At 34.5% G+C, this 26,266-nt stretch overlaps 1 protein-coding gene across 1 annotated transcript in view; it reads right to left on the reverse strand.

Annotated features, from left to right (window-relative positions):
- LOC149773606 (uncharacterized) overlaps nt 1–26,266 on the reverse strand; it is a 47,332-nt gene that overhangs the window by 10,770 nt on the left and 10,296 nt on the right. Inside the window, exons 4-10 of the mRNA XM_089946354.1 lie at nt 24,533–24,624; nt 18,421–18,895; nt 17,504–17,726; nt 15,115–15,204; nt 12,146–12,354; nt 10,811–11,014; nt 7,282–7,456 (exon numbers count right to left, since the gene is read on the reverse strand). Coding sequence (XP_089802480.1) covers nt 7,282–7,456; nt 10,811–11,014; nt 12,146–12,354; nt 15,115–15,204; nt 17,504–17,726; nt 18,421–18,895; nt 24,533–24,624 — 1,468 coding nt within the window. The remainder of the gene's footprint in view (nt 1–7,281; nt 7,457–10,810; nt 11,015–12,145; nt 12,355–15,114; nt 15,205–17,503; nt 17,727–18,420; nt 18,896–24,532; nt 24,625–26,266) is intronic.

Consider the following 26,266-nt stretch of genomic DNA (forward strand, 5'->3'; position numbering starts at 1 on the left):
AAAAATAAAAAATTATGTCATTCAAGTAACTGTAAATGGCTCTTGACTTGCATACAAATTAAGGAAAGATATGTCACTGTAAAGACCCATTCATAATTTAATAAGAATTCAAATAATTAAATTCAAGTAATTAGGCATTAAATGCATCCAAATAATCATCCTCTATTTGTGTTTGTATTAAACTGAAAAGCATCTTGAGTACAATAAAAATTACTTACTTGATGAAATATGTGAATTATGTAAATGAGATTGATGAAATGGAAATGTCTTAAAGTTATTTCTCAACAGTTAATAAGTGAATTGACATGATAGCTTTGTCTGTAATGATTACATGTTGTGTAGAAAACAACCGGAACTGTGTCAGGAGCTTATAAATGCATATAATCTATATCTTTATAATATGACTTTTACATGCTACAATATACATGCTTTGACAACTGAACACTTTTTACTTGGACAACACGGCTCATTCCAATCTGATAATTTTACTTCATCCATTCATCTGCTAAGCATTGGAAACATTTTTCAACTATGAAGCAGAGAGCTATGATAGCCCTGATGACAGAGTGTCTCATAATCCAAGGGTTACCAGTTCAATACCTGCCCTGGTCATCTACCTCAGTGTGTCATATGACACTTAGATCCATATTTTTTTATGGTGTGACAATCAAAATACAGTAGGTGGAGAGGCACATTCATAAAATAAGACACTACTGATGTCATAGAACACTGGCAATGGAACCCAGGTCTCATCAGTATCAAGCAGTGTAATAAATTTAGTTGGAGTCCAATAATAATCAATGGATTTACTGTGTGGTAAAGAAAGTGGAGGATCTGACAATCAGGGGCTATAACTCTGGGGTACTATTCTGTTAAAATGATCATGCAGAATGCCTATAACATAACTCAGTCAAGTCTCATGAAATCAAGCTGCATACTCAGTCAAGTCTCATGAAATAAAGTTGCATACAAAATTTGGTTGGATGGTTTTATTGTCTGGAAATGAAAGTGTGTAGACCTGATAATATTAACTTAGCTAAATGTTGATACAGAATGGTGGCAATCAAATTCAACCAAGGCCTTATAAATACTAAAACTACCTTACTGTTACAATCCCATCAGTTTTAGGCCAGATGCAGAATGTTTTATGGGGTGTTATGATGGTCCTTGATGGCATTCAAATCTGAATAAAAATGGACTTCACTTCCACAGAGGACAGACAAAAAATAGAAACTGACCAAATATGACTTGGCACAAACACTCGAGTACTGCATTTGTTTTATTGTTTAATTCTTATTACATTGATCAAAATGTTTTAGAGGAATATTTAAGGATAGCTCATATGTTATGTTCAAATCAGAATGACAAAAAATGCATGTTCTCCCACTATTAAAAAACCAATAGCTACAAAATATGAGACCCAAGAATACATCTAAATGTAACTCAGAAACTACCTCCCTAAGGAACTTCGGTTCTGTGAGTATCGTAAATCAGTCAGCAACCTTAAAAACCCAGCCATAAAAAAACAAACGTTTTTACAGGCTGGGTGCAGTTGTTTTTGTGACTGCCAGTTCCATTATTCATATACGGTGTTCCCATGCTACCAGAAATTGGGAAAAAGTCAGAAGAAATGATAATTTTTTTCCAGACTGTGAAAAGTGCTTGTATTTTGCAACTATTGATGAAAGTAGGAAAAACCCAGGAATTTTCTGCCACAATTTGACACCCGAAACAATCATGTAATTGAGTCGTAACTAAACTGATCATGAGTTAAATTTACAGAGTTCTAACCAGAATATTTGGAGGGTGCAGTACGGATCATTTGGTTGCTTGCAATAAACATATATGCTGAGTCGATCCAAATGCCCAGTGGATTAGATTCGTCTAGTAGACTTTTATTTTCAAAGTCAGCTTGATATCTGTATCTTTCTTTACATGGAAGGTATGAAAACTAATCTAGCATCACAAGCGGCCAACACGGTGGCGGCAAAGCGTAGCCGCATACTGGATGGCCTAGCAAACTTTAAACGTTGTTAGATCGAGTGATACATGCATGAAATTGATATCAAAATTACTTATTTTCTCAGAAATTGTGAATATTAAAATTGTTATGTCTTTAATCTGCTGAAAGACAAGATAAAACTACGTCGTTGATGAAATATGACCTGGTATTCGTGATTTGCATTGCTAGTTGCAGGAGTACATAAATCTAACAACCCACATTTTCAAATGTTGTAGAGAAAGAAAGAAACAAATTAAATGAAAGTTGCATATTTGTTGAAATAAAAATACAAAAACGAAAGAACGCAAAATTCTCCATATTTATATATTCCAAGTTCTGGAGTGTTGCTGTATCATGTGACCACCACGTTGAAATGTGCTCTCTGCTTGATAAATCTGACTGTCCAGATTGCTGGTTTTTACAAAAAGTACCTGACTTTCATTTAATATAATTGAATTTCTGTACAGCAACATTATAAAGGAGTTTATTACTGGTATCACGTGACTATTGGACAACCAATGTCATCATCTGAGATTTGTGAAGTCATGTGACTAGTAATGCAAATGGCGAATATGGGTCAGTTTTCATCTACGCGATAGTTTCATCTTGCCTGTCAGCGGATTAAGGACATAACGATGACAATATTTGTCATTTCTGAGAAAATAAGTCATTTTTCAATCGGTTTCATGCAAGTATCAATCAATATAACATAAGTTTAAATTTTCTAGGCCCACTGGTAAACGACTAACATATGTCGCTACTGCAAATTCCAAATTTTCGATATGCAGTTGCAATAACCCCATACCCCAAAATAAATGTTCAAATCTGAAAAATAGGGTGGGAATAATCGGAGGAAACCCAGATTAGAAAACTGACTGCTATTTGTTTTAAGCCAAATTTGTAGCCAAAATTGTTGAATCTCAGAGCTGAAATAAAACATTTTGTTCCTTGTACTATATATTAAAAAACAATACGAGCCCCTGTATCAATTTCGGTTTGGGGACTGGTTTAATGAATTACAAGAAGACAAGTTGATTTTACAGAAAATTCAGTCCTTGTTTGTTCAACAGTATATAATTTTGAAGGTCTTTTGTAAAAATTTAAATCAACCCTTTTGAATATATTTTTTAAATGATGGATTTTTAACCAGATTGTCTTAAGGAGATTAGGTTGGTTGAAAAATCTTGTTTGGTATTTTATTGGTACAGATAAATTCATGGTTAAACTCCTTTAGTTACAGGAAAATATTCTAATTATTTGCGTTTATTGTTTTGTTATATACACTATAATAGGAAATGTTACTTTCTATGAGATGCATATATATATATATATATATAGAATTCTTTAGAATTAAAGGTTTGAAAGGAAACAAAACACAATTTATGCTCATTACGTTGTTTCCAATTAGCAATATAATGCAGCAAAATAAAGTCAGAATTTTTTATTTGTACACAGAAATGACTTTGCATGCCATTTTGTAGAAATATAAGCAAATTTGTTTCGTGTGATACATTTTGGGAATTTGCACATGATCATCTTTTCTTACTTAGATATTTTGGAGAGCCTTGAAAGAGAAACATCTTTAGATTTAGAAAATGCATGTTTTATAATAAAAAATGTTCTTTGATTCATTCAGTAATAGTCATATGTCAACCTTGAAAAATGTAATTTCATCCTGGAAAAACCCTGGAAATTTATCTTTAGAAAAGCATGGGAACCATGCATATATTCTCTAGAGAGTACATTCTCCATTTTTCACAACATACAAAAGTAATTCAAGGAAAATTGATTAGAAAACTATTTGAGCCTGGTAATCAATAAACAGCTCGTTATTTACAGCTTAGCCTTCCTAAGCATATTACTCATCCACACATCATCGCACCAGTACATTTCCTGTCCCCCAGTAGACTGGTTCCCACTGATTTCTGTCATGTATGGAAAGAACATGTGAAAAGGGGAGGGGGGGAGGATAAATACATTTTTTTAACAAAATCTTTAAGTTTTCAAAATCAGTAGATTTCAAACTTTAAAATAGTATGTGTGGTAGACAACATTTCAAACAGTATTTTTGTCCTACCACCAGTAGAATCACATGTAAATTCATAGCAAATTTTGGAATGAAATCTAATAATCATTCAGATTTCATAATGTTATGACTCACAGGATGTTTCGTTTGCTGAGCATGGAAACATTTATTGGGTGTGCGACAAATAGCTACAGTAGCTTAGTTGGTAGTGTGTCTAACTTAATACAGGGGTCACAGCCTTGATAACTTCCCAGGTCAGTCCAGATTGCCTGTGTCTGTATGTCTTAAGACATTTAGCTCTTAATTCCTTAACATGAACTGTCCAAATAAAATACTAACCCACAAGAAAAGCAAAATTGGCAATAAAACAGACAATAAATTTTTTGTGACATATCTAACGAGCAAATTCAAGGAGCTGATTTCCCATTTGTTACTGGAAGCAGAGAATTATGCATTGGAATGGACTGTGGTAATGATAATACAAATAAGTTAATGTACATTGTTAAGAAAAACACTACCAATGACATACAACACTGACAATAAATCACAGGTAAGGTGTCATCATGATAAACCTGTATAAAAATATGGGTCCAACATTCATATTTTTCATGAGTAGCTGCCTCCCTTAATGTTACCTTTTTTATGTGTAATTTATTTGATTATATCTGATCTAATATATATTTATTTCATATCATAGCCACCACTTTGTTGAACTGACAGTGAACGGTAAATATCACTAGCTTTACCAGTGAGTACACATTGTAATAATTGAGACCAATGGTCCCTTGATCACTTCAAATTTTCAGCAACTTTTTCAAAATAAGGAAAATATTTGTCTACTTCTTTTTCTCTGAAAGGGGGCACTAACCTAATATTCTTTGCAAGAACAAAACTTAAATTTGGATTTGAAGTATGAATGTGCTTTTCACTTGCTGTGTCATTTCTTTAATTCTACATTGATATTCCCTCTCTTGCTTCTCTTTCTCCAACTGTAAATGTATTTGCTCTTTCTGCAACTGTATTTGTTCTTTTTGTAACTGCATTTGTCTTTCTTTCTCTCTTTCCTCCTTATCTAACTGCATTTGCATCTGTTTTTCTTTCTCTCTTTCCTATATATCTCTCTCTCTCCTCTTCCTCTAATTGCAACATTATTTGTTCTTTTTGTAATAACATTTGTTCTTTTTCTTTCTCCAATTTCATCTGTTCTTTCTCTTTCTCCAACTGTAACTGCATTTGCATTTGTTTACCTTTAGTTCCAGCTTCCTCAACTCCAATTCCATCTTGTATTTTAATTCTAATTCCTTCATTTTTGTGTCAGAGTCTGATACAGACTTACTGATCGAAACCAAAGCATTTTATCCAAAACATTCTTTTCTACCAAATACTGAATCAAAATATTTCTTATTTCCTTTTTCGTTAAGGAAGCCTTTACTTCAGAAAGATCATATTTTCTGGCAAGTGAATCAAATCATCTTTTCTGAAAAGATCTAATTGTTCCTATGTAGGATTTGAAAGAAAGATTTCTACTTTAGATGACATTTTAGAAAAAGCTTGCCGATTTCACTAAGATTTCAAAATCATGGGGAATTCAAATTTCAAAAAACAAGTTTTCTGACATATTCTATCCACAATTTAATATTATCATTAGGACCAGCACCCTAATTTCGTATGTTACATGTTTAGGCTCAAATAAACAGTAACACAAGAAAGTGTGAAAACAATAAGCTTTGAAAAAATACAATAATTTATTTCCCTGGAAAAATTCTATAAAAAAAAATAAATATGAACATATGGTTTTATAGAATCCAATCGAAAATAATCCAAGAATTATCCAAGAATAAAATTTTTGATGTCCTAATAACAAAATGTTCTACTGATTTCAAGTTTGAATCCCGAATAAGAATCCAAGATCGAAGACGATGCCATATGCTGCAATCTGTAGAGTGGAAGTCTACAGTTCATTGTAGAAACAAGAATTATCACTCTGGTTTCTGTTAGCTGAATACATTTTTATAAAAAACTGTCCTTGTTGAACAATTTTACATAAGCACCAGTATTTCCAGAAAAATAACAGAATTAAACTTTCTGAATCCAAGTAATTTGAAATAACTCCAAACAGCACAACATACAACTTCTAGTGTAAGAAAAGGCCCAGCTGCAACTAAGATTAATTTTCTTCAAAACATGGGTTGTATCATATTCTAAACGTAAACATGGGGTCATGTAATCATCTTCTCGAAGGTTTATAGAAGCTAAATACTTGTTAAAGATCACATTTACCCAGTGTGACCCTGACAAAAACCAATCAATTCACTCTAAGAAATAAAAAATATAAAAAAATTGTTTACATCTTAAAGACGAAGTCCCATCATGACCTCGAAAACAACAAATCATTTAAAAATAAAATAGAATTTATTTACGATGGTTGCTATAAATTTTGAAACAAGGCCAGGATTTAGATCAACACCTGGTGTTTATAAACTAACAGCCATGGTCAAACTATTTTCTGAAAAAAGTATCCTCTCTAGTGAATAAATTTACATTACAATATCATGTAATGAAAAATAAAAAAATTTAAAACTGACAAACAATTAAACTGAAATAAATATACATTAAATCAGATATAATTAAATCAGATATACATAACATTTTATTCACCTTGAGCTACTGGATCAACAGTCACCAAATGAGGTATTTAACTTGCCCATACACTGAAATATGTATTTAACTTGCTCAAACACTGAAATAGGTACTTAACTTGCCCATTCAGTGAAATAGGTATTTAACATGCCCATACATTGAAATAGGTATTTAACTTGCTCATACACTGAAATAGGTACTTAACTTGCCCATATACTGAAACTGGTATTTAACCTGCCCATAAAGTAACCATAAGTATAAGGATTTTCTGTCATGTTTCATTGCTAGGGAATGATATAGGTCAAATTAACAAACTTCAATTATTGCAACATTGCAAAATATCTTTTGACCAAGCTCAAAGTAACCAGCCATTGATGGAAGACACACACAATATATGTTTTAATTATTTTGCTTCCTACCCCTGGGGATTTGGTTCCTACCCCTGGCACGAGGATTTGCAATAGTAAGGCATTAAATTTGCTTTAAGTTTAATTGCGAAGAACAAAGGTCTGTCAAGCTGATCAAAAGCATTCAGCTCTGCAAATTCAACATTTCTGGTTTACTAATTCCATGTCCCTTTGATTAGAGTACAAAAAAAAGAACTTCCATCTACCTGGTTCAATGACAAATCCTTTCCCATCAACCCAGACTGCCATCTGTTGAGAGTTAATCTGAGTTGAAATAGCCACTGTCTGCCCCTTGTCTATCAGGGTCCTATTGAAGCCAACTAGCTGGTACTTTGGGGTTGACACGGTGGCATTCAACCAGCTCATGTACACTTCATAAACCTGGAACACAAGTTACTACATAAAATGTTATTACATTTTCAGAACAAACCTAGACTTGCATTAAGTTGTACACTGTTTTTAATACTATAACAAGAAAATTTCAGATACACTAGTAAAGCATGCACTCAGCAGTCTCATACTTTACAAAGGGTTAAGTTTCAAAGTAAAAAGAATTTCACAGATTTTCCTCACTGTTTATATTTGCTATTGAAACAGATGTGTATCTTATGTATTGTTAAAATAACCACTAATTGGCTTGACTTTAAATATCCACATATAAGAAAACTAATAACTCTACTTGGTCATTTTCACTTCCAGAACTTCAAAGGTAAATTAAAAAAAAAAAAAAAAGAACAAATGAACTTTTTCACTTTTGATGTATTTTGTAATTCATTCATTGCACTTTCAGAAGTTGGTATAGCCTACTCTGCAAACATTGCATGTTGAACTCACACTGCAATGATGAGAAGACAACAAGCCCATAGCCTACATGTTGAACTCACACTGCAATGATGAGAAGACAACAAGCCCATAGCCTACATGTTGAACTCACACTGCAGTGATGAGAAGACAACAAGCCCATAGCCTACATGTTGAACTCTCACTGCAATGATGAGAAGACAACAAGCCCATAGCCTACATGTTGAACTCACACTGCAGTGATGAGAAGACAACAAGCCCATAGCCTACATGTTGAACTCTCACTGCAATGATGAGAAGACAACAAGCCCATAGCCTACATGGTGAACTCACACTGCAATGACGAGAAGACAACAAGCCCATAGCCTACATGTTGAACTCACACTGCAGTGATGAGAAGACAACAAGCCCATAGCCTACATGGTGAACTCACACTGCAATGACGAGAAGACAACAAGCCCATAGCCTACATGTTGAACTCACACTGCAGTGATGAGAAGACAACAAGCCCATAGCCTACATGTTGAACTCACACTGCAGTGATGAGAAGACAACAAGCCCATAGCCTACATGTTGAACTCACACTGCAATGATGAGAAGACAACAAGCCCATAGCCTACATGTTGAACTCACGCTGCAATGATAAGACAACAAACCCATAGCCTACATGTTGAACTCACACTGCAATGATGAGAGGACAACAAGCCCATAGCCTACATGTTGAACTCACACTGCAATGATGAGAGGACAACAAGCCCATAGCCTACATGTTGAACTCACACTGCAATGATGAGAAGACAACAAGCCCATAGCCTACATGTTGAACTCACACTGCAATGATGAGAAGACAACAAGCTCATAGCCAACATGTTGAACTCACACTGCAATGATGAGAAGACAACAAGCTCATAGCCAACATGTTGAACTCACACTGCAATGATGAGAGGACAACAAGCCCATAGCCTACATGTTGAACTCACACTGCAGTGATGAGAGGACAACAAGCCCATAGCCTACATGTTGAGCTCACACTGCAATGATGAGAAGACAACAAGCTCATAACCAACATGTTGAACTCACACTGCAATGATAAGACAACAAGCCCATAGCCTACAAGTTGAACTCACACTGCAATGATGAGAAGACAACAAGCCCATAGCCTACAAGTTGAACTCACACTGCAATGACGAGAAGACAACAAGCCCATAGCCTACAAGTTGAACTCACACTACAATGACGAGAAGACAACAAGCTCATAGCCAACATGTTGAACTCACACTGCAATGATGAGAGGACAACAAGCCCATAGCCTACATGTTGAACTCACACTGCAGTGATGAGAAGACAACAAGCCCATAGCCTACAAGTTGAACTCACACTACAATGACGAGAAGACAACAAGCTCATAGCCAACATGTTGAACTCACACTGCAATGATGAGAGGACAACAAGCCCATAGCCTACATGTTGAACTCACACTGCAGTGATGAGAAGACAACAAGCCCATAGCCTACATGTTGAACTCACACTGCAATGATAAGACAACAAACCCATAGCCTACATGTTGAACTCACACTGCAGTGATGAGAAGACAACAAGCCCATAGCCTACAAGTTGAACTCTCACTGCAATGATGAGAAGACAACAAGCCCATAGCCTACATGTTGAACTCACACTGCAATGATGAGAAGACAACAAGCCCATAGCCTACATGTTGAACTCACACTGCAGTGATGAGAAGACAACAAGCCCATAGCCTACAAGTTGAACTCTCACTGCAGTGATGAGAAGACAACAAGCTCATAGCCAACATGTTGAACTCACACTGCAATGATGAGAGGACAACAAGCCCATAGCCTACATGTTGAACTCACACTGCAATGATGAGAAGACAACAAGCCCATAGCCTACATGTTGAACTCACACTGCAATGATGAGAAGACAACAAGCCCATAGCCTACATGTTGAGCTCACACTGCAGTGATGAGAAGACAACAAGCCCATAGCCTACAAGTTGAACTCTCACTGCAATGATGAGAAGACAACAAGCCCATAGCCTACATGTTGAACTCACACTGCAATGATGAGAAGACAACAAGCCCATAGCCTACATGTTGAACTCACACTGCAGTGATGAGAAGACAACAAGCTCATAGCCAACATGTTGAACTCACACTGCAATGATGAGAAGACAACAAGCTCATAGCCAACATGTTGAACTCACACTGCAATGATGAGAGGACAACAAGCCCATAGCCTACATGTTGAGCTCACACTGCAGTGATGAGAGGACAACAAGCCCATAGCCTACATGTTGAACTCACACTGCAGTGATGAGCAGACAACAAGCCCATAGCCTACATGTTGAACTCTCACTGCAATGATGAGAAGACAACAAGCCCATAGCCTACATGTTGAACTTACACTGCAGTGATGAGAAGACAACAAGCCCATAGCCTACTTGTTGAACTCACACTGCAATGATGAGAAGACAACAAGCCCATAGCCTACATGTTGAACTTACACTGCAGTGATGAGAAGACAACAAGCCCATAGCCTACAAGTTGAACTCACACTGCAATGACGAGAAGACAACAAGCCCATAGCCTACAAGTTGAACTCACACTACAATGACGAGAAGACAACAAGCCCATAGCCTACATGTTGAACTCACACTGCAATGATGAGAAGACAACAAGCCCATAGCCTACATGTTGAACTCACACTAATTTTCTACTAATGTAGGTCCAACAATAATAGCAGAATACCTAAATATGACACTTGTTGATTGAAGAAAATATTTGATATTAATAACTTTGCTAAAATTTGATAATAGTTCTATTTAGCTAATTTCTGAACATATAAAAATGGTGTTTAATGGGAATTGAATTGCTTAAAGTAGAAGTAAATTGCCACAGTGTTTAAAATCTTTACCTCTGAACCTGATAGTGATCCAGTATTTGTAATGTTGAAGGTCACAGTGACATTGTCACCAGCCTTGACCCTAGTAGGTGTGAGTACAAGGTCATTGTATTGAAAAGTAGTGTATGACAGTCCATAACCAAAGGGGAAGAGTGGGTCTCCATTGAAATATCTGTAGGTTCCATTGACCATGCTGTAGTTGGTCATCGAGGGGATCTGAAATGGTGGATAGAAAAATACCAATAAGAAACATTTCTCATGAAGAAATTTTAAAACTATACGTACTGGACAAGCAAAACACACCAATGCATTTGACAAATTTTTATCTTATGAAGTTCATGATCAGAATGAAGATTATTGCACATTCAAAGTTACCATGAAAATTTAGAATTAAAAAAGAAGCCCAGATCATTTGCCAAGGTACATGCTTGGCTAAGCTAATTAACTCTACTTGCCTTGGCATAATATAACCTTCAAATTATTACCATACAACACCAAACCAAACCAAAATCAGAATGAAGAATATGAACTGTTCAAAAATGAAATTATTAAGAACATAGGCACTACTTTAATTATTGCTGATGTTCAGGAACATTTTGTGAACTTCACAACATCACACAGCTGTTAAAACTTTTATATATCAAAGGATGAGGAATCTGAGAACTCTTTCATTTCTTTTCTATGCATTTGTATACTGCAAATGTACTGTACATTAAGGAATATACATTTGGCATTCTAAAGAATATCAGCTGAACTCATAAGTTGTTGTTGTTGTTGCTGTTGTTGTTGTAGGGTTTAACGCCATTTTTCAGCACGCGATAGGCTATACATGGCGGCCAGTATTAATGGTGGAGGAAGAAACCGGAAAATCCCCTGAAAGAACCACCGACCCTCGAGAAGCTACTGGCAAGCTTTCTCACATATCCACATTGGCCAAATCTGAGACTCGAACCCACGCAGACAGAGGTGAGATGACAGTGATCCATAACGGAGAGCGCTTTAGACCACTTGGCCACTCGGGGCCCCGAACTCATAAGTACATGTACTGTACACTAAGGAATACACACGGTATTCTTCAAACTCTCAGCTAAACTCATCAGTACATGCATATTATGGTCAAGTGTACAAATGATAAGATTAGATTTGGCAAGCATTTATTGTCTTATTTCAAGAGAGTATTTGTGTTGTTGTCTTATTTCAAGTGTGCAGTCAGAGGAAATACTATTTATATGTTAGAATCAGGTATCTCGCCAAGGTGTGAAATTAAATAATAACACACTGCTACAACAACAACACCAAACTTGATGCTTATTTGTATTTAAAGTTAAATTTAATTAACTCACTAACCTGCTCATCTGTGGCATACCAGGTGAAGGGAAGTCGACCTGCTGGATTATCAAATGAAGATTTCATCGTGATCATTTGATACAAAGCAGCACCTGTTCCCTGGTTTGGAAAGAAACACTGGATAATGGCCACTACATTATCAGCTGGCACAGCCTCCATGATATTAACAGGTCCACCACTAAACACCAACAGAATGACAGGGCCAAGAGCTGGAAACACATGTAATATATGCTCAGTATGCAACCTTTGAAACATCTGAACCATCCATCACTTTTTTCAAGCTATTTACCTATATAATTTTAAGTAAGTTGTTCCATACATATTAAGTCAAAAAGAAAGACTTCTTTATATTTTTCTGACAACTACAAAGCTTGATAAAGTAAGAAAGGATCCAAAGTCAACAAAACTATGGAAGCCTATATGGGTCATACTGTGGTTAAAAAGCATGACAATCTAAGAATGCACTGAAAATGGCACAAGCTCATCTGACTGGCTACAATAAGGTCTGTTAGTCTGTCAAAATCCAGCAAAAATGATGAGGTCCTCAAAAAGCATGTTTCATATACAGTGCAGCTCATGTGTATTTTCAGAAATCCATGCAACGCGGAGGGGGGCTTAATCCCTCCACTTTTCACTCTGCTATAACACTCCACGAATGAGCAATAACATACTAACAAATCACTACCAAATACCTCAGCTGGTATGGCGATGGCATCTCCGCCATGGAGTAACTGATCGATTGACATTTGAACAGCCAATCAATGAGGACCACCCATTATAAGACCGACGTATCATGAGTAATTCACATTCAAATACAATTTCACCAATCAGTGATCTTTATTTCGTTCATATATATGGACAATAGAAATTAATGTGAAATATCTTGTATCTATTTTTCTAAATTTAGAAAACTTGCTCGCTGACTTGACAAGAGGCTTGCCTTGTTGAGTTTCTCGCGAAAAGTGTACATTTATCCTACTGTTTAAATATGAAAAATAATACTCCGAGGTATGGACAATTAAATTCCAGACAGCGGCAGCTTCTGTTTATATAAACAAACAACAAAAAAGAAAACACGGAATTTAAAAGCTTTAATTCATTACAAGGTAAGTTTGTTTCAAGCAAAGCAAGAATGGCATAGTGTTCTGTATTTTATACCACAAATCAGAATAAGAATAGTTTTCAAACATTTACCCCCCCCTTCAAAAACTTATATGGTCTCTCCCAAATAAAGACTTGGTTTCAGTGAATGTTCAGCAGAAATCAAGGCAGTGACCATTGTAAACTGTTGTCACCAGAAGAAACTGTCAATTTCAGTTTGGGAAAGGTGTGTTTCTCACACAAATGACTTGGCAAGTTGCATGTAATACATGTAGCTCAAATTACGGTGCAGTCAATAACAATGTAAGTTTTACTGATTGAAATTTGAATAGTTGATGGATGATGACCATCCACATAGAGACCAAAATGTTGTGCGTGTTTTACAATCAGATACAATTTCAAGAATCGGGTGATCTTAATTTCCATATAAAATAATAAAAGAAAAATGTCTTGTCTATTCTGTACACAGAGGTCTCAGAAATGTGTAATCATGTGTATTTGGATGCATTGGGTGCAGAAAATCACTTATACAGGAGTCCTCTGTACGCACACATTTGCTGGACTGCAAATTCAAGGGCTTGCAAATCTGGATAGGTATTGTGGGGTTAAAAAGTAAATTGATGAAGATTGGAATGAGATTCAGCAGAGTGCTAAAAGTTGCTAGAACTGATATTTCACATGGAACACTATGTGTGATGCCTAGCTTAGTGCTTGAAATAAAACCTTTCCTTGGCCTGACATAATTCACTCTCACTCTAATAGACAAACAAGAGCTATAAGTCAGTGGTGTAAAGAAGTTTGAAAATTAATCTCAATGGCAACCACTGGTTCTGCTGATCTGGAAATTTAGCCACTTCAGGTATGCCCAATATGCTTCTGCTACGGGACTGCAACTCTTTCTGGTGGGACTCCTGTTTTCCCCAAAATATAAGTCCTGAATTCCTGGTGTTAAAATCCTAGTGAGACCTCTGGTACATTCAGAGATGGTTGATCAACTTATTTTGCAATATGTTTACACTTTTACTTTGTTCAAAGACATCTGAACCAACTTACTCTTCCTAAGGATTAGATAATAAATTCCAGTTGACAGCTACTTTTGTTTTTTAAAAAAATCAAACGAAACCAAGCAAATTCTGAATTTACAAAGCATGCAATGACTCGGTCATGAGATTGTATATACATACTTGTTCAATTTTAATTACACGTGTACTGCAAGGGACTGGCCATTTAATTTATGGGGCTATATTGTTCCTTCCAATATTTTTTGTTATTACATTCATCACAAGATAAATTTATTTCAAATAAGAAAATGAATGGCATGGTTCCTTTTTAAAATATAAATCTCTAGTTTAAATCACACCTCTATAATCATGAGATCGGATGTCAAAAGAAATAGTACAAAATATTACTCAGAACACACACAAACATAATCTCCTGTCACTTAAAATTTGACTAACGTTTTATTCTTGCACATGCTTATTGGGTCTTATGCATACTTTGAGTAAATAGAGACATCAACTTTTGCTTTGGAGCCCATTTGAGGACAATTGAGGCCCTTTTCAACTTTTGCCACTCCCCCAGCACCTGACCTTATCTGGCCATGCTCGTGCATTGGGTATCTATTGGAACTTGTGAAATACTATTTCACATCTATTAAATATGAATGTGATTTTGTTGTCTCTCTCTCAAAATCTAAAGAGCATACTACTTGCAGGGGCCATATACAGTAAGCCATGCCCATCTGACAGAGATGACGTCCGCTCCACGGTGGTCATCCTCAACAACTCTGCAAGAAAGTGTGGCATGCAGAGCAATTCACAGTGAGCATCAGTGGCAACTCCATGATTACTTCTACTGTAGAAGTTTACCTTTCTTAATCACATCTTGTATGAGAAATGGCTGGTACCCTGGAAGCTTCATACTGGGACGGTCAAAGTTTTCTGTCTCCACAGCCTGACCTACAGTAAAAATATAAAATTCTAGCAATCTTCTGCTTCCACAACCTGACCTACAGTAAAATTATGAAACTCTGTGTTTGTCTCCACAACCTTACCTTCAGGAAAAAATGAAAACGTTTTCTGTTTCCAGAGCCTAACCTACAGTAAAAATTTGAAACTTAAAAGTTTTGTGTCTACAGCCTGACATACAGGAAAAATCTGAAACTAACAGTTTTCTGTTTCTAAATCCTGACATACAAAACTCTAACAGAGTCATCTCCTAGTATAACAGACTGAGCTGGAAAATTTTATCTAAAAGACAAGTAAATGTTTTAAAACTTTCACTTGATATATAAAAGTTTATTTGCCCAGAATTTTACATAAAATATGTAAAAGTCATTTTCATAAACAAATTGTATTGAAACTGTTTTAAATAAAACACTGTTCAACTTTCTTAAGTAAATAAAGATAAGTAAAACCTTTAGCTAATATGGCCTTCTAAAAATACATATAACAGCCTTAGTTTGTCAATAGTAAGCACTAATTATTGCTGTACAAGATAATGAAATGTTGGAATAATTTGTTCACTAGAAAAGCAAATTTCTGTTCCAAATCATTTAACATTTGTATTAGTCTAGGATTAACTAATATTTTCTTTATGAAAAACTCTTTCTATCCCATTGTTTTCTTTTCACACTAATAAATGCTTGATTTAATGTTAATTTATCAATATCTGCCAGTATATTTCTTAAGAATTTTAGTACATTATACATATCTGTAATATAGCCTCATAAATATGTGATACTGGTGGTTGGCAGTGACTTCCAAGGCAAAAAATGGCAGTCAACAGAACAAGCTTCCTATTTTCAATTATGAACTCTGTTGTAAATTTACATGAATTGCCAGCTTTAAATATTTATTGCATTGGTAATTCTGACACCTTGCTAGCACCACCATACTTCATATTAAATGCAGGAAAATCTTACTCTTTTTATAGTGACTGTATCATTAATATCTAATAGGTAACTAATATATTACCTTGTATTTAAAGTTATCATGGTTTGCTAACAAAATTATGCAAAAGAAAATAAACATTTCTTAGTAACAAGGCCCAATGAGGATTTCACTGACTTGCTTGTTCCTCTAATTTCAAACCTTAAAAACAAACACAATGTGAATTAAGTTTAACAACACTATGGGAATTAAGTTTAACAAACATTATGGGAATTAAGTTTAACAAACATTATGGGAATTAAGTTTAATAAACACTTTGTGAATTAAGTTTAACAAACACTTTGTGAATTAAGTTTAACAAACACTATGGGAATTAAGTTTAACAAACACTATGGGAATTAAGTTTAACAAACATTATGGGAATTAAGTTTAACAAACATTATGGGAATTAAGTTTAACAAACACTATGGGAATTAAGTTTAACAAACATTATGGGAATTAAGTTTAACAAACACTATGGGAATTAAGTTTAACAAACACTATATGAAGTAAGTTTAACAAACACTATGTGAAGTAAGTTTAACAAACACTATGGGAATTACGTTTAACAAACACTATGGGAATTAAGTTTAACAAACACTATGGGAATTAAGTTTAACAAACACTATGGGAATTAAGTTTAACAAACACTTTGTGAATTAAGTTTAACAAACACTTTGTGAATTAAGTTTAACAAACACTATGGGAATTAAGTTTAACAAACACTATGGGAATTAAATTTAATAAACACTATGGGAATTAAGTTTAACAAACATTATGGGAATTAAGTTTAACAAACACTATGGGAATTAAGTTTAACAAACATTATGGGAATTAAGTTTAACAAACACTTTGTGAATTAAGTTTAACAAACACTTTGGGAATTGAGTTTAACAAACACTATATGAAGTAAGTTTAACAAACACTATGGGAATTAAGTTTAACAAACACTATGGGAATTAAGTTTAACAAACACTATGGGAATTCAGTTTAACAAACATTATGGGAATTAAGTTTAATAAACACTATGGGAATTAAGTTTAACAAACACTATGGGAATTAAGTTTAACAAACACTAAGGGAATTAAGTTTAACAAACACTATGGGAATTAAGTTTAACAAACACTATGGGAATTAAGTTTAACAAAGGTTTGCTGATATTGTAACTTAAGAATAACAAGCAGTAATCTAATTCTCAAATGTTTATATCAAGTCTCTAATTATGAATGGCTGAAAAACATAAACAACAGTAACAGAAACTGATGCAGACATGCAAAAAATTAATACTTCCTGCATTTTCTTAGTTTAATGAAAGTTAAAAACAGACCTGTTCCAACACAAAGGAAGGTCACATCTGCCTTGCTGACAGCTTTGATGACACCTTCTACATCATAATCTAGGCATTTTGTATCACTACATCCAGAAACAACATAAGAAGTGTCAGCCAAGGGAGATAATCCTGTCTTTGGCGTGGTGACTGTTGTGGGATCTGGATTGGGAGCATAGTTCCCCATTATTTGATCTGGATTGTCCGCAAACGGTCCAACAATCTGTAGAGCAAACATTGTGTTCATAAGTAAAATAAACTGTTTTCACGAGTTCTCCATAAAGTAAACCCTAACCTGAGAGTCATTAAACATCATCACCTCAGTTTCTTTACTTTGCATTCAAAATACAAACAATTTCAAATTTTAATATCTTAAGGTAGAAGTATATATATAAATAGATAACCATTTTATTGTAAGTTTTAAAACACAAAAACTTTAAGTTGTTGAAGAAAATAAATAGATACTGAGGAATTGGATAAAATGAATATTTATTAATATTAAAAGTTCTACATTACTGAAGAATGAACTTCTATATTTCTGATTAATCAAGTTCAACATATTTGTAATTCTTAACAGAGGCACAATTTGTAGTAGAAAAAAATGAATAACTGCATAAAGATTATCATTTGACTAATAGATGATGTTTCATCAAATGAATTAAGAAAAGACTATAAACACCTGCTTGACATGATAATTCTAGATGGAACCATAAATAACTAAAATACTAATAAAATAACCTAAATGTGAAACTCAGCCAAAGTTTGACACATGAATGGACAAGGGTAACACTATCATCTCAACCAAATAATATTGTTTCATGTACGTATTTCAGGCTCAATTATTAATCCCTACGTACTTGACAAACAGGTGCCAAATTATTCACCCCACTATAGACAAAATGATAAGATAAACTTACAGCTATGGATTTGAGTCTGTCCCTCATTGGTAAGAAGCCTTTATTCTTCAGTAGAACAAATGATTCAACTGCTGTCTTCACAGACAATGCCTGATGTTCTGGAGTCAATACATCTGATAAATTAAGCTGTGTATATGGGTTTGTTTCTGGTGGATCAAATTCTCCAAACTTCATCCTTGCAAGAAATAATGGCTTGACTCGCTCTACCAACATCTCTTTGGTTAATTTTCCATCATTAACCACCTGTTCTAGTGAATCAAAAATTCCTTGAGGATAGCCAGGATGTAGTTCCAAATTAAGCCCTGCTTTCACACATGCTGCTGCAGTATCGATTATATCATTCAAATAATGATGCCATTCAATGATGAATTCTATTGCTCCAGCATCGCTGACAACAAATCCATCAAATCCCCATTCTGTACGTAATATATCTGTCAGAAGCTTTTTATTAGCACAGGCTGGTATGCCATTTAAACTGAAATTTAAAATTATAAACAAAGTATAATAAAATGTTTTCTGTCCTGACAACTTAATTAAATTTCTTCAGCAATATAATTACAGCATACTGCATCAATATATCACCCACAAAACACACTGGTAACACTTTAGTAGCAGGTTTGATTCCCTTATCAGGAATATACAAGGGTAAGTGTTCCCTGTCCAAGGTCACAATTTACTGTGGGCAGTGCTATAATTTCCTCCACATGAAAGACCACTTTACATTAACATCAGAACAATTATGAGTAAACGCAAGTGGTGTAAGCCTATATGTGTAAAAGCATTTTTTTTTACAATGGTAGAACATCAATGGACAATATCTATATCTTTCATCCCATAACGTCAGAATTGTTCTTTTTATGCTTTATCTGAACTGACTGGGCCCCATTTTGTTTACAACCTAAGCTTTGTATACAGGACTGTAAGATAAATAATTCTTCATTATACATTGATAGTGGATACATAAATTCCACCCTTACAATCAGAATTTTCATCAAACACAATGTTAAGTCTCATGTCTGACACAAAATTCTTACAATGGGTGGAAGGACTTTTCTTTACAACTCTGATATATATAAAAGTTTCTGTATTAACACACACCCATCTAATTTTACATGGTTGATGTGGTGATCAGTACAGATACTCAACCCACACTTCATTACTGATAGACTAACATAAATGTTAATACATTTTGATGCATCAAATCAAACTTGTATAAATCCCAATTTGTTTAGAATGATATCTGTACAGTATATAAATATCTAGAAAGTATAAAAGAAGGGGTATGTAAAAAAATATTCACCCAAATTCAAGGTTTGTTCCAAACTGCGGAATGAACTTGTTTGACACGGCATATGAATATGGAGGATAGCATCCTACTCTATGTTAAATGTGTTCTTTCTGCTGACTTAGAACATTTAGTTTTGTGTATTTTCTTGCTGCAAATGTAAGCAGAGTTTACATCATTAAAAATATCCTGATATAAATGAGACGACAGTTGTGAATTCATTTTTATTTGCAAGCTTCCATTTTTAATGTGGCTTGGTTGCTAGAAAGAAAGAATTAAAAAGCCCAATGAAAAATGTTTTCATGGAAACAATGCAAACCTATTCTCACAAATCATGAATTTATGTGTCCAGGGATCGTCCTGGCCTTTGACAATGTCACAAATTGCGATATTTTTTTCCTTATTGGCAACAAAATATACCATCTGGCGATTTTTTTGGCAACAACCATTTTGGCTGTCTAATTTGTACATACAGTCATGGGTTTGGAGTGGAGACATTCAAAAGGACCATGAAAGAAAGCCACAAACTTGGAAACACAATGCACTGGAATCTATCTGTTACATGAACAAATCCTTTGTTCATATTGACAAACCCATCTTTACAGTGTATTGTTACATCATAATCCGCTTATGTTGCCATCTGGCCTTAGTACTGTATGCTGTGATACACTCAGTCATGCTACCAGACTATACCTGCAATCGACTGACCTCTGAAGACGTGAACAGAAAAAGCTACAATTAATTGAATGATGGCTAATCCTTCTGGTTATTTTAAATGTACCAATAAAATAGTTTTGCTGAAACTTCAGAAAAACAAATTACCTTTGAAGTACTAATTGCTGTGTACAAATACAAAGCAAATGGACAAAATCTCAATCAGAATTATATACTGTCAACAGTGCAACTTTATCATGGGTAAATGCAAGTCAGATGTTGGGAGTTTATCATCTCATCCTAAGGATAAGTTAACAAAATTAACAGCATTTGGATTTAGTGAAAATTCATCAGACAACACAGTCAGTGAACCTGAAGTTATACCTGGCAGTCCAACATCACCTACATGTAGTGCTGGTAGTAATGCTTCAAGTGCAACACCACATCATGATGAATGGGGTCAAATGTTCACAAAAATTTCTTGACAGCTGGAAATTTAGGCATCATTGGCAGAGATATGCTACAAAGTTGTTAAAGCAGATGTTCTGTGATATATGTATCAATGCACAAGTCATCAATTCATTTACAACTGGTTGTGATGTTTTGAAGAAGGAGTGTGTCACTAAACATGAATCCAGGCAGGGGAAGTAATATATGTTAATTTTGCTCATTGATCTTTTACTTTTGCCATCAATCCCATGTTATGACTCCAGGGACTTGAACTATGCAAAAAGAAATAGCAAAACAAACTAGTTTTGCATAACTTAAAATAATTTATTTCTCAAAATACAGGAGTGAAAGAATTAAATTAACTCAGAGCATGGTGAATGAATTCCTATTTCCTAAAAGTCCTTTCATATCCAATAGTTCCAAGTAATCTGAATATGTTCCAACTAAAAATGCCCCTTCTGTGCTGAAGTTTCAAATGTACACGAAGTTTTTCAAAGAATTCAAATAGTCGTCAAATAAATTTAGTTAATACCATACAGTTATTCTAGCGTGTCATGCAAAAAATAAATCTGTTCAAAAACCAAGTTGGAAGATTGAATCCGAAAACAAGCAGATTGGGAACTACCATTGGGAAGTTCTTTTGCAGCATATCTAAGCATCATTTTCACTAAATATTCACCGATTTTTGGGGGGTCCAATACATGTGAAATTCTCAAAGGACATGCAGTTTCTCCCTGTGGAGTGTGCCATTCCCTCCCATGTGCCCCCATTTCATATCCTGGTCAGCAGTGCCCAAACTGCACAAGAGCTAAAGGTTAGACTCATGCCTCTTTGACATACTTCAAAGAAACTGCCTGTTCTACAGTGACTAAAAGCACTAGGAATTGATTGACAAATAAACCATGCCCTTTTTTGTTATAGCTAACAATGCCAAAATGGGTGTGAATTTATGTTAACAGTTCAAATGTGGCCTCAAGCTACCACACATGTGATAACTATTGCCCACATTTTATACCCCACCATGTTTCCATATTGTTAACTCATATACGCATATAACACTGCTTACTAAATAACATATTTATTCCAAATTAGTTTCTTGGGGGCAAATATGCTCTGTGATATGTTTCTTCATTCCTTCTTTTAATTTAATGATGATAATTAATACTTATATATACTGTACATTAATACCAGGTGTTGACTTATGTAAGTTTCATCGGCGGGAATGGAAATCCAAGTAAGCTTGTCCAGAAAACAATCTACAGCATCCAGTGATCATTCTTTGGATTTAGAAAGCAATTCACTACAAGCAAAGCATGTAAAGTGTGGCAAAAATAAATTTATGCACTCCTGGTTGATAGAGATGTACTTTATGAAGTTAGCCATAAAAAACGGGTGGAGGGGGCATTTAATTCCTGAATGCATGAAATCGACGGTCACATTATATATCACTTATCTTACATTGCAAAGTATGATAATAGGGTTTTAGTACCAAAATATCGTTAACTAAAGTTCCCTATGAAACTATTATTTGGAAAATAATATACATAATATAGATTTGCTGAGTACCTGATGTTTCTATTAAAACAATGAGAGACTAGATGTCAGGAAAGTTGATATTTTGCAATTGATAATGTATTTATTTCAGGTGACAACAGTCATACTTATGCACTAATGGTGATGCAGGATGCAAAGATCATGGAAATAGTGCAAAACTGTCATGTAATAATTTATTTTGTAATATTATGACTATTGTTTGTTGTAAATAAAGTAATAACTATCCAATCTTTTTCAAGTTTCATTGCCTGTTACATTAATAGACTTGGAAAAATATTCACTACTTGATCTGGTGACATGTTTTGAAAATTTGCGACAAAATACTAAGGTTGGCGAATTTTTAGGCAACAACTTTTTAAAAGCCAGGACCCTCCTTGGTGTCAATATAAATGTCATTTTTGTTGCAAAATCATTAATGCCATAAACATGAAATCACACTAACCCTGCAACAGAAAACGTTTGTTTGGGTTTTACTGTTTGGATGATTATTTGCAAGGATGTGTGTAAAATATTCATGATAATGTTTTAGACTATTTTTATACTACAAATCAGAACAAGGCAACTGTTTTTAAGCATTTAACCTCACACCACACCACTTTGAAAAATTAAATGGTCTCTCCGTAATGAAGACCTGACATCAGCAGATATTTGCTGAAATCAAAGCAGGGGCCATTGTCAACACTGTTACAAGATGATGTCAATTCAGCTTGGGAAAGCTGCATTTGTACTGTATGAAGTCATCTGACTTGGCATGTTATACTTAACAGCCCCAATTATGGTCTTGCCATTAACAATGGCAGTTTGATATCTGTTCGTAATTAATCTGAATTCAACTTATTACTGAAATGAATAATAATGTGGAAAATTGTCAAATCTCAGATGTTCAGAGATTCTGATTTCCAACAAATTTAGGGCATTCTGCATGTATGTATTGTCTCCACAGGTATCCTTTTATTTGCTCATTTTTGTAAGTGGAAATTATAAAACAATCTTTTTTATCATCATTGAAAAAAGCAAATCATTTGCAAATGGTATGTCACTAACCCAATTGTAATGAATTTGATAAAGTTCTTATAATTGTTTTGATGCAAATATTAAAGTATGCAGGTTTCTAATTATGACTGTTGGAACATTTAGTTATCATGACAAAAGAAAATGTAAGCTCATTTCCTAGACTAGTGTTTGGCATGTTTCTGCATGTGATGATTTAGACTCACACATACATTTGACTTTGGAAAAAGAGGTGAGTTCGAGTCCATTGGCAGGAAAATTTCTTTCTTTTCTTTTCCTCCATGATGCTGTAATGTCTAGTACAGTATTACTTTTCTTGCTACTTATGAACATTCCAGTTTTCAGTTTTTGTTGTTGTTGTTATGGGTTTAACACCATTTTTCAGCACATGATAGGCTATACATGGCGGCCAGTATTAATGGTGGAAGAAGAACCCAGAAAAACCCTGGAAAGAACCACCAACCCATGAGAAGCTACTGGTAAGCTTTCTCACATATCCACATTAGCCGAATCTGAGATTCGAACCCACGCAGCCAGAGGTGAGATGGCAGTGATCCGGAACGGTGAGCGCTTTAGACCACTTGGCCACTCAGGGCCCCTTTTCAGTTTCTGTACATGTAGATTTAAAATCAGTTGATTTTTAATATTTTAATTCTGAAGATTGCCTAAACGTGTTGACATGTCTAGCATCGAAAAAGTAACATTTTGTTAATGATAATAAGCATTTTAGCATCATTTTTCAAACTCACATTGGTAAAAACTTCTTGACAACATAAACAGAATTATGAAAAACTTTCATGACTTTTTGACTTGGTGTGTCTTCTACAAACTTGACTACAAAATAGAATCATCCAAATGATATAACATGTCCTGCTGATAGTGACAATACAAAACAAGTGTTCAACAGAACCCAGCATACCACAGTGTATCACCCCACCCCCAAGATCTGACTCGCGAAAACTTAAACACTAGTCTATAAATTGATGCATATGTTACTGCTACCTCCTGAAATTGATACCTATGTCTCAGCATTCTTATGCTTGTAAGCCAAAATCTCACACTGCTTATACATCTGAGACAAAAATCACACCATGCATATGCACATGAGACAAAACCTCACTATGCTAAGCATTTGAGACAAAATTAGAAAATATATACCTGTTATAGCTACACATAACACCTAAGGCCCCTCCTTGAGCACAAGCCTTAAACTGAGGCAGGTATGTCATCCTCAGGTCTCTCTCTGGAACCTATGAGATCAAGGCCACAAGGTCAATTACCATCATACTTATTTTTCAGTATACAATTTGCTCTGACAAATATATTATCCAAAATCTGGAACAGTGTTGATTTAGAATCATCCACAAGAATACAGCTTTTTGAAGACATTTGAAAATAAAAAACTTAAAACTAGAAATCTGTTTATGGAACACAAATACAGTGCAACCCCGCTATAACGCGCCATGCTTTAACGCGAATTCGGATATAACGCGGTCATGGCATGGCTCTCAAAATTTTGTATATTTGCACATGAAAAAAATATTTTTTGTTCAAAGTACATAAAATAGTGTATAAATAAATTAGTATCATTATGGAGAGGAGATCACGTATGAATTCCAGTTTAATATGATCGTGGCGTGGTTCCTGAAATTTTAAATACATGTGTACTTTTGTACTGGGAAAAAAAATTGTTTTAAAGTATGAGAAATAGGGTGTAAAACGTTTATTATCATTTTTGGAAGAGTTTGCGTATAAATTTTAATATAATGTGATCGTGGCGTAGCTTCTGAAATTTAAAAATATCACCAGGTTCTTAAAGTGTTATGCCAAAAATAAACATTATCGGAAATGTTACTTATTACTGATCCATGAGTAAAGCCAGTAAGTCGTCTTTGTGATTGTCTTCAATTAATTCTGTATACAATCGGTGCTCAAACAATAGAAAACATGTGTTTCTTCTTTAACTGCATACACAACCAAACAGCAGACAATGTGGTGGTTGATGAAAAATTCTCACAATTTAATAAACATCAACAAAAAAACAAAAAAAGCCGCCAGCAGGTTTGCTGGGCTTGGTGGTGTTATTAGACACAATCAGTTGGCCAGTAAATAATGTCCACTTTATTAGCTGGAAATTGAAAGGGTACGAAATTGTATATGCGTTCAGCTTTAAAAATAAAAATAAAAAAGTAACTTGTAACGTTTGCAGGCCTACTGCACTTAGTTCATGGGTTTTACATGTGCATGGGGTTTGCTTATGAGCCTGTTATTAATTTCCTATTTTTTTTAAAAAAATATTTTAGCGTTATGGAAAAGCAAGTTCACAAACACAATTCGTTCTCTGCACTTTGCGCAAAAAAATTGATTATCATTTTGGGGAAGAGATTGTGTATGAAATTGAATACAATACGATACATATATAATACGATCATGGCATGGTTCCTGAAATTTTAAATACATGTATGTGTATTTTTCTCGTACCTGGAATAATACTTTTTTTTCAAGTAAGAGAAATAGTGTGTAAAACATTTATTATCATTTTGGAGAAGAATTCACGTATAAATTCGAATATAATACAATCGTGGCTTGGCTTCTGAAATTTAACAATTTCACCAGGTTCTTGAAGTGTTATGCCAAAATAAACATTATCGGAAATGTTACTTATTACTGGTCCATGAGTAAAGCCAGTAAGTCGTCTTTGTGATTGTCTTCAATTAATTATGTAAACAATCATTGCTCAAACAATAGCCGACATGTGTTTCTTTAATTGCATACACAACCAATCAGCAGACAATGCGGTGGTTGATAAAAAAGATTCTCACAATTTAATAAACATCAAAAAAGAACCAGTAAATAATGTCCGCTTTATTAGCTGGAAATTGAAAGGGTATG

Source organism: Sinohyriopsis cumingii, unplaced genomic scaffold, assembly GCF_028554795.1.
Source record: "Sinohyriopsis cumingii isolate HCF-2022 unplaced genomic scaffold, ASM2855479v2 utg000624l, whole genome shotgun sequence".
NCBI lineage: Eukaryota > Metazoa > Mollusca > Bivalvia > Unionida > Unionidae > Sinohyriopsis > Sinohyriopsis cumingii.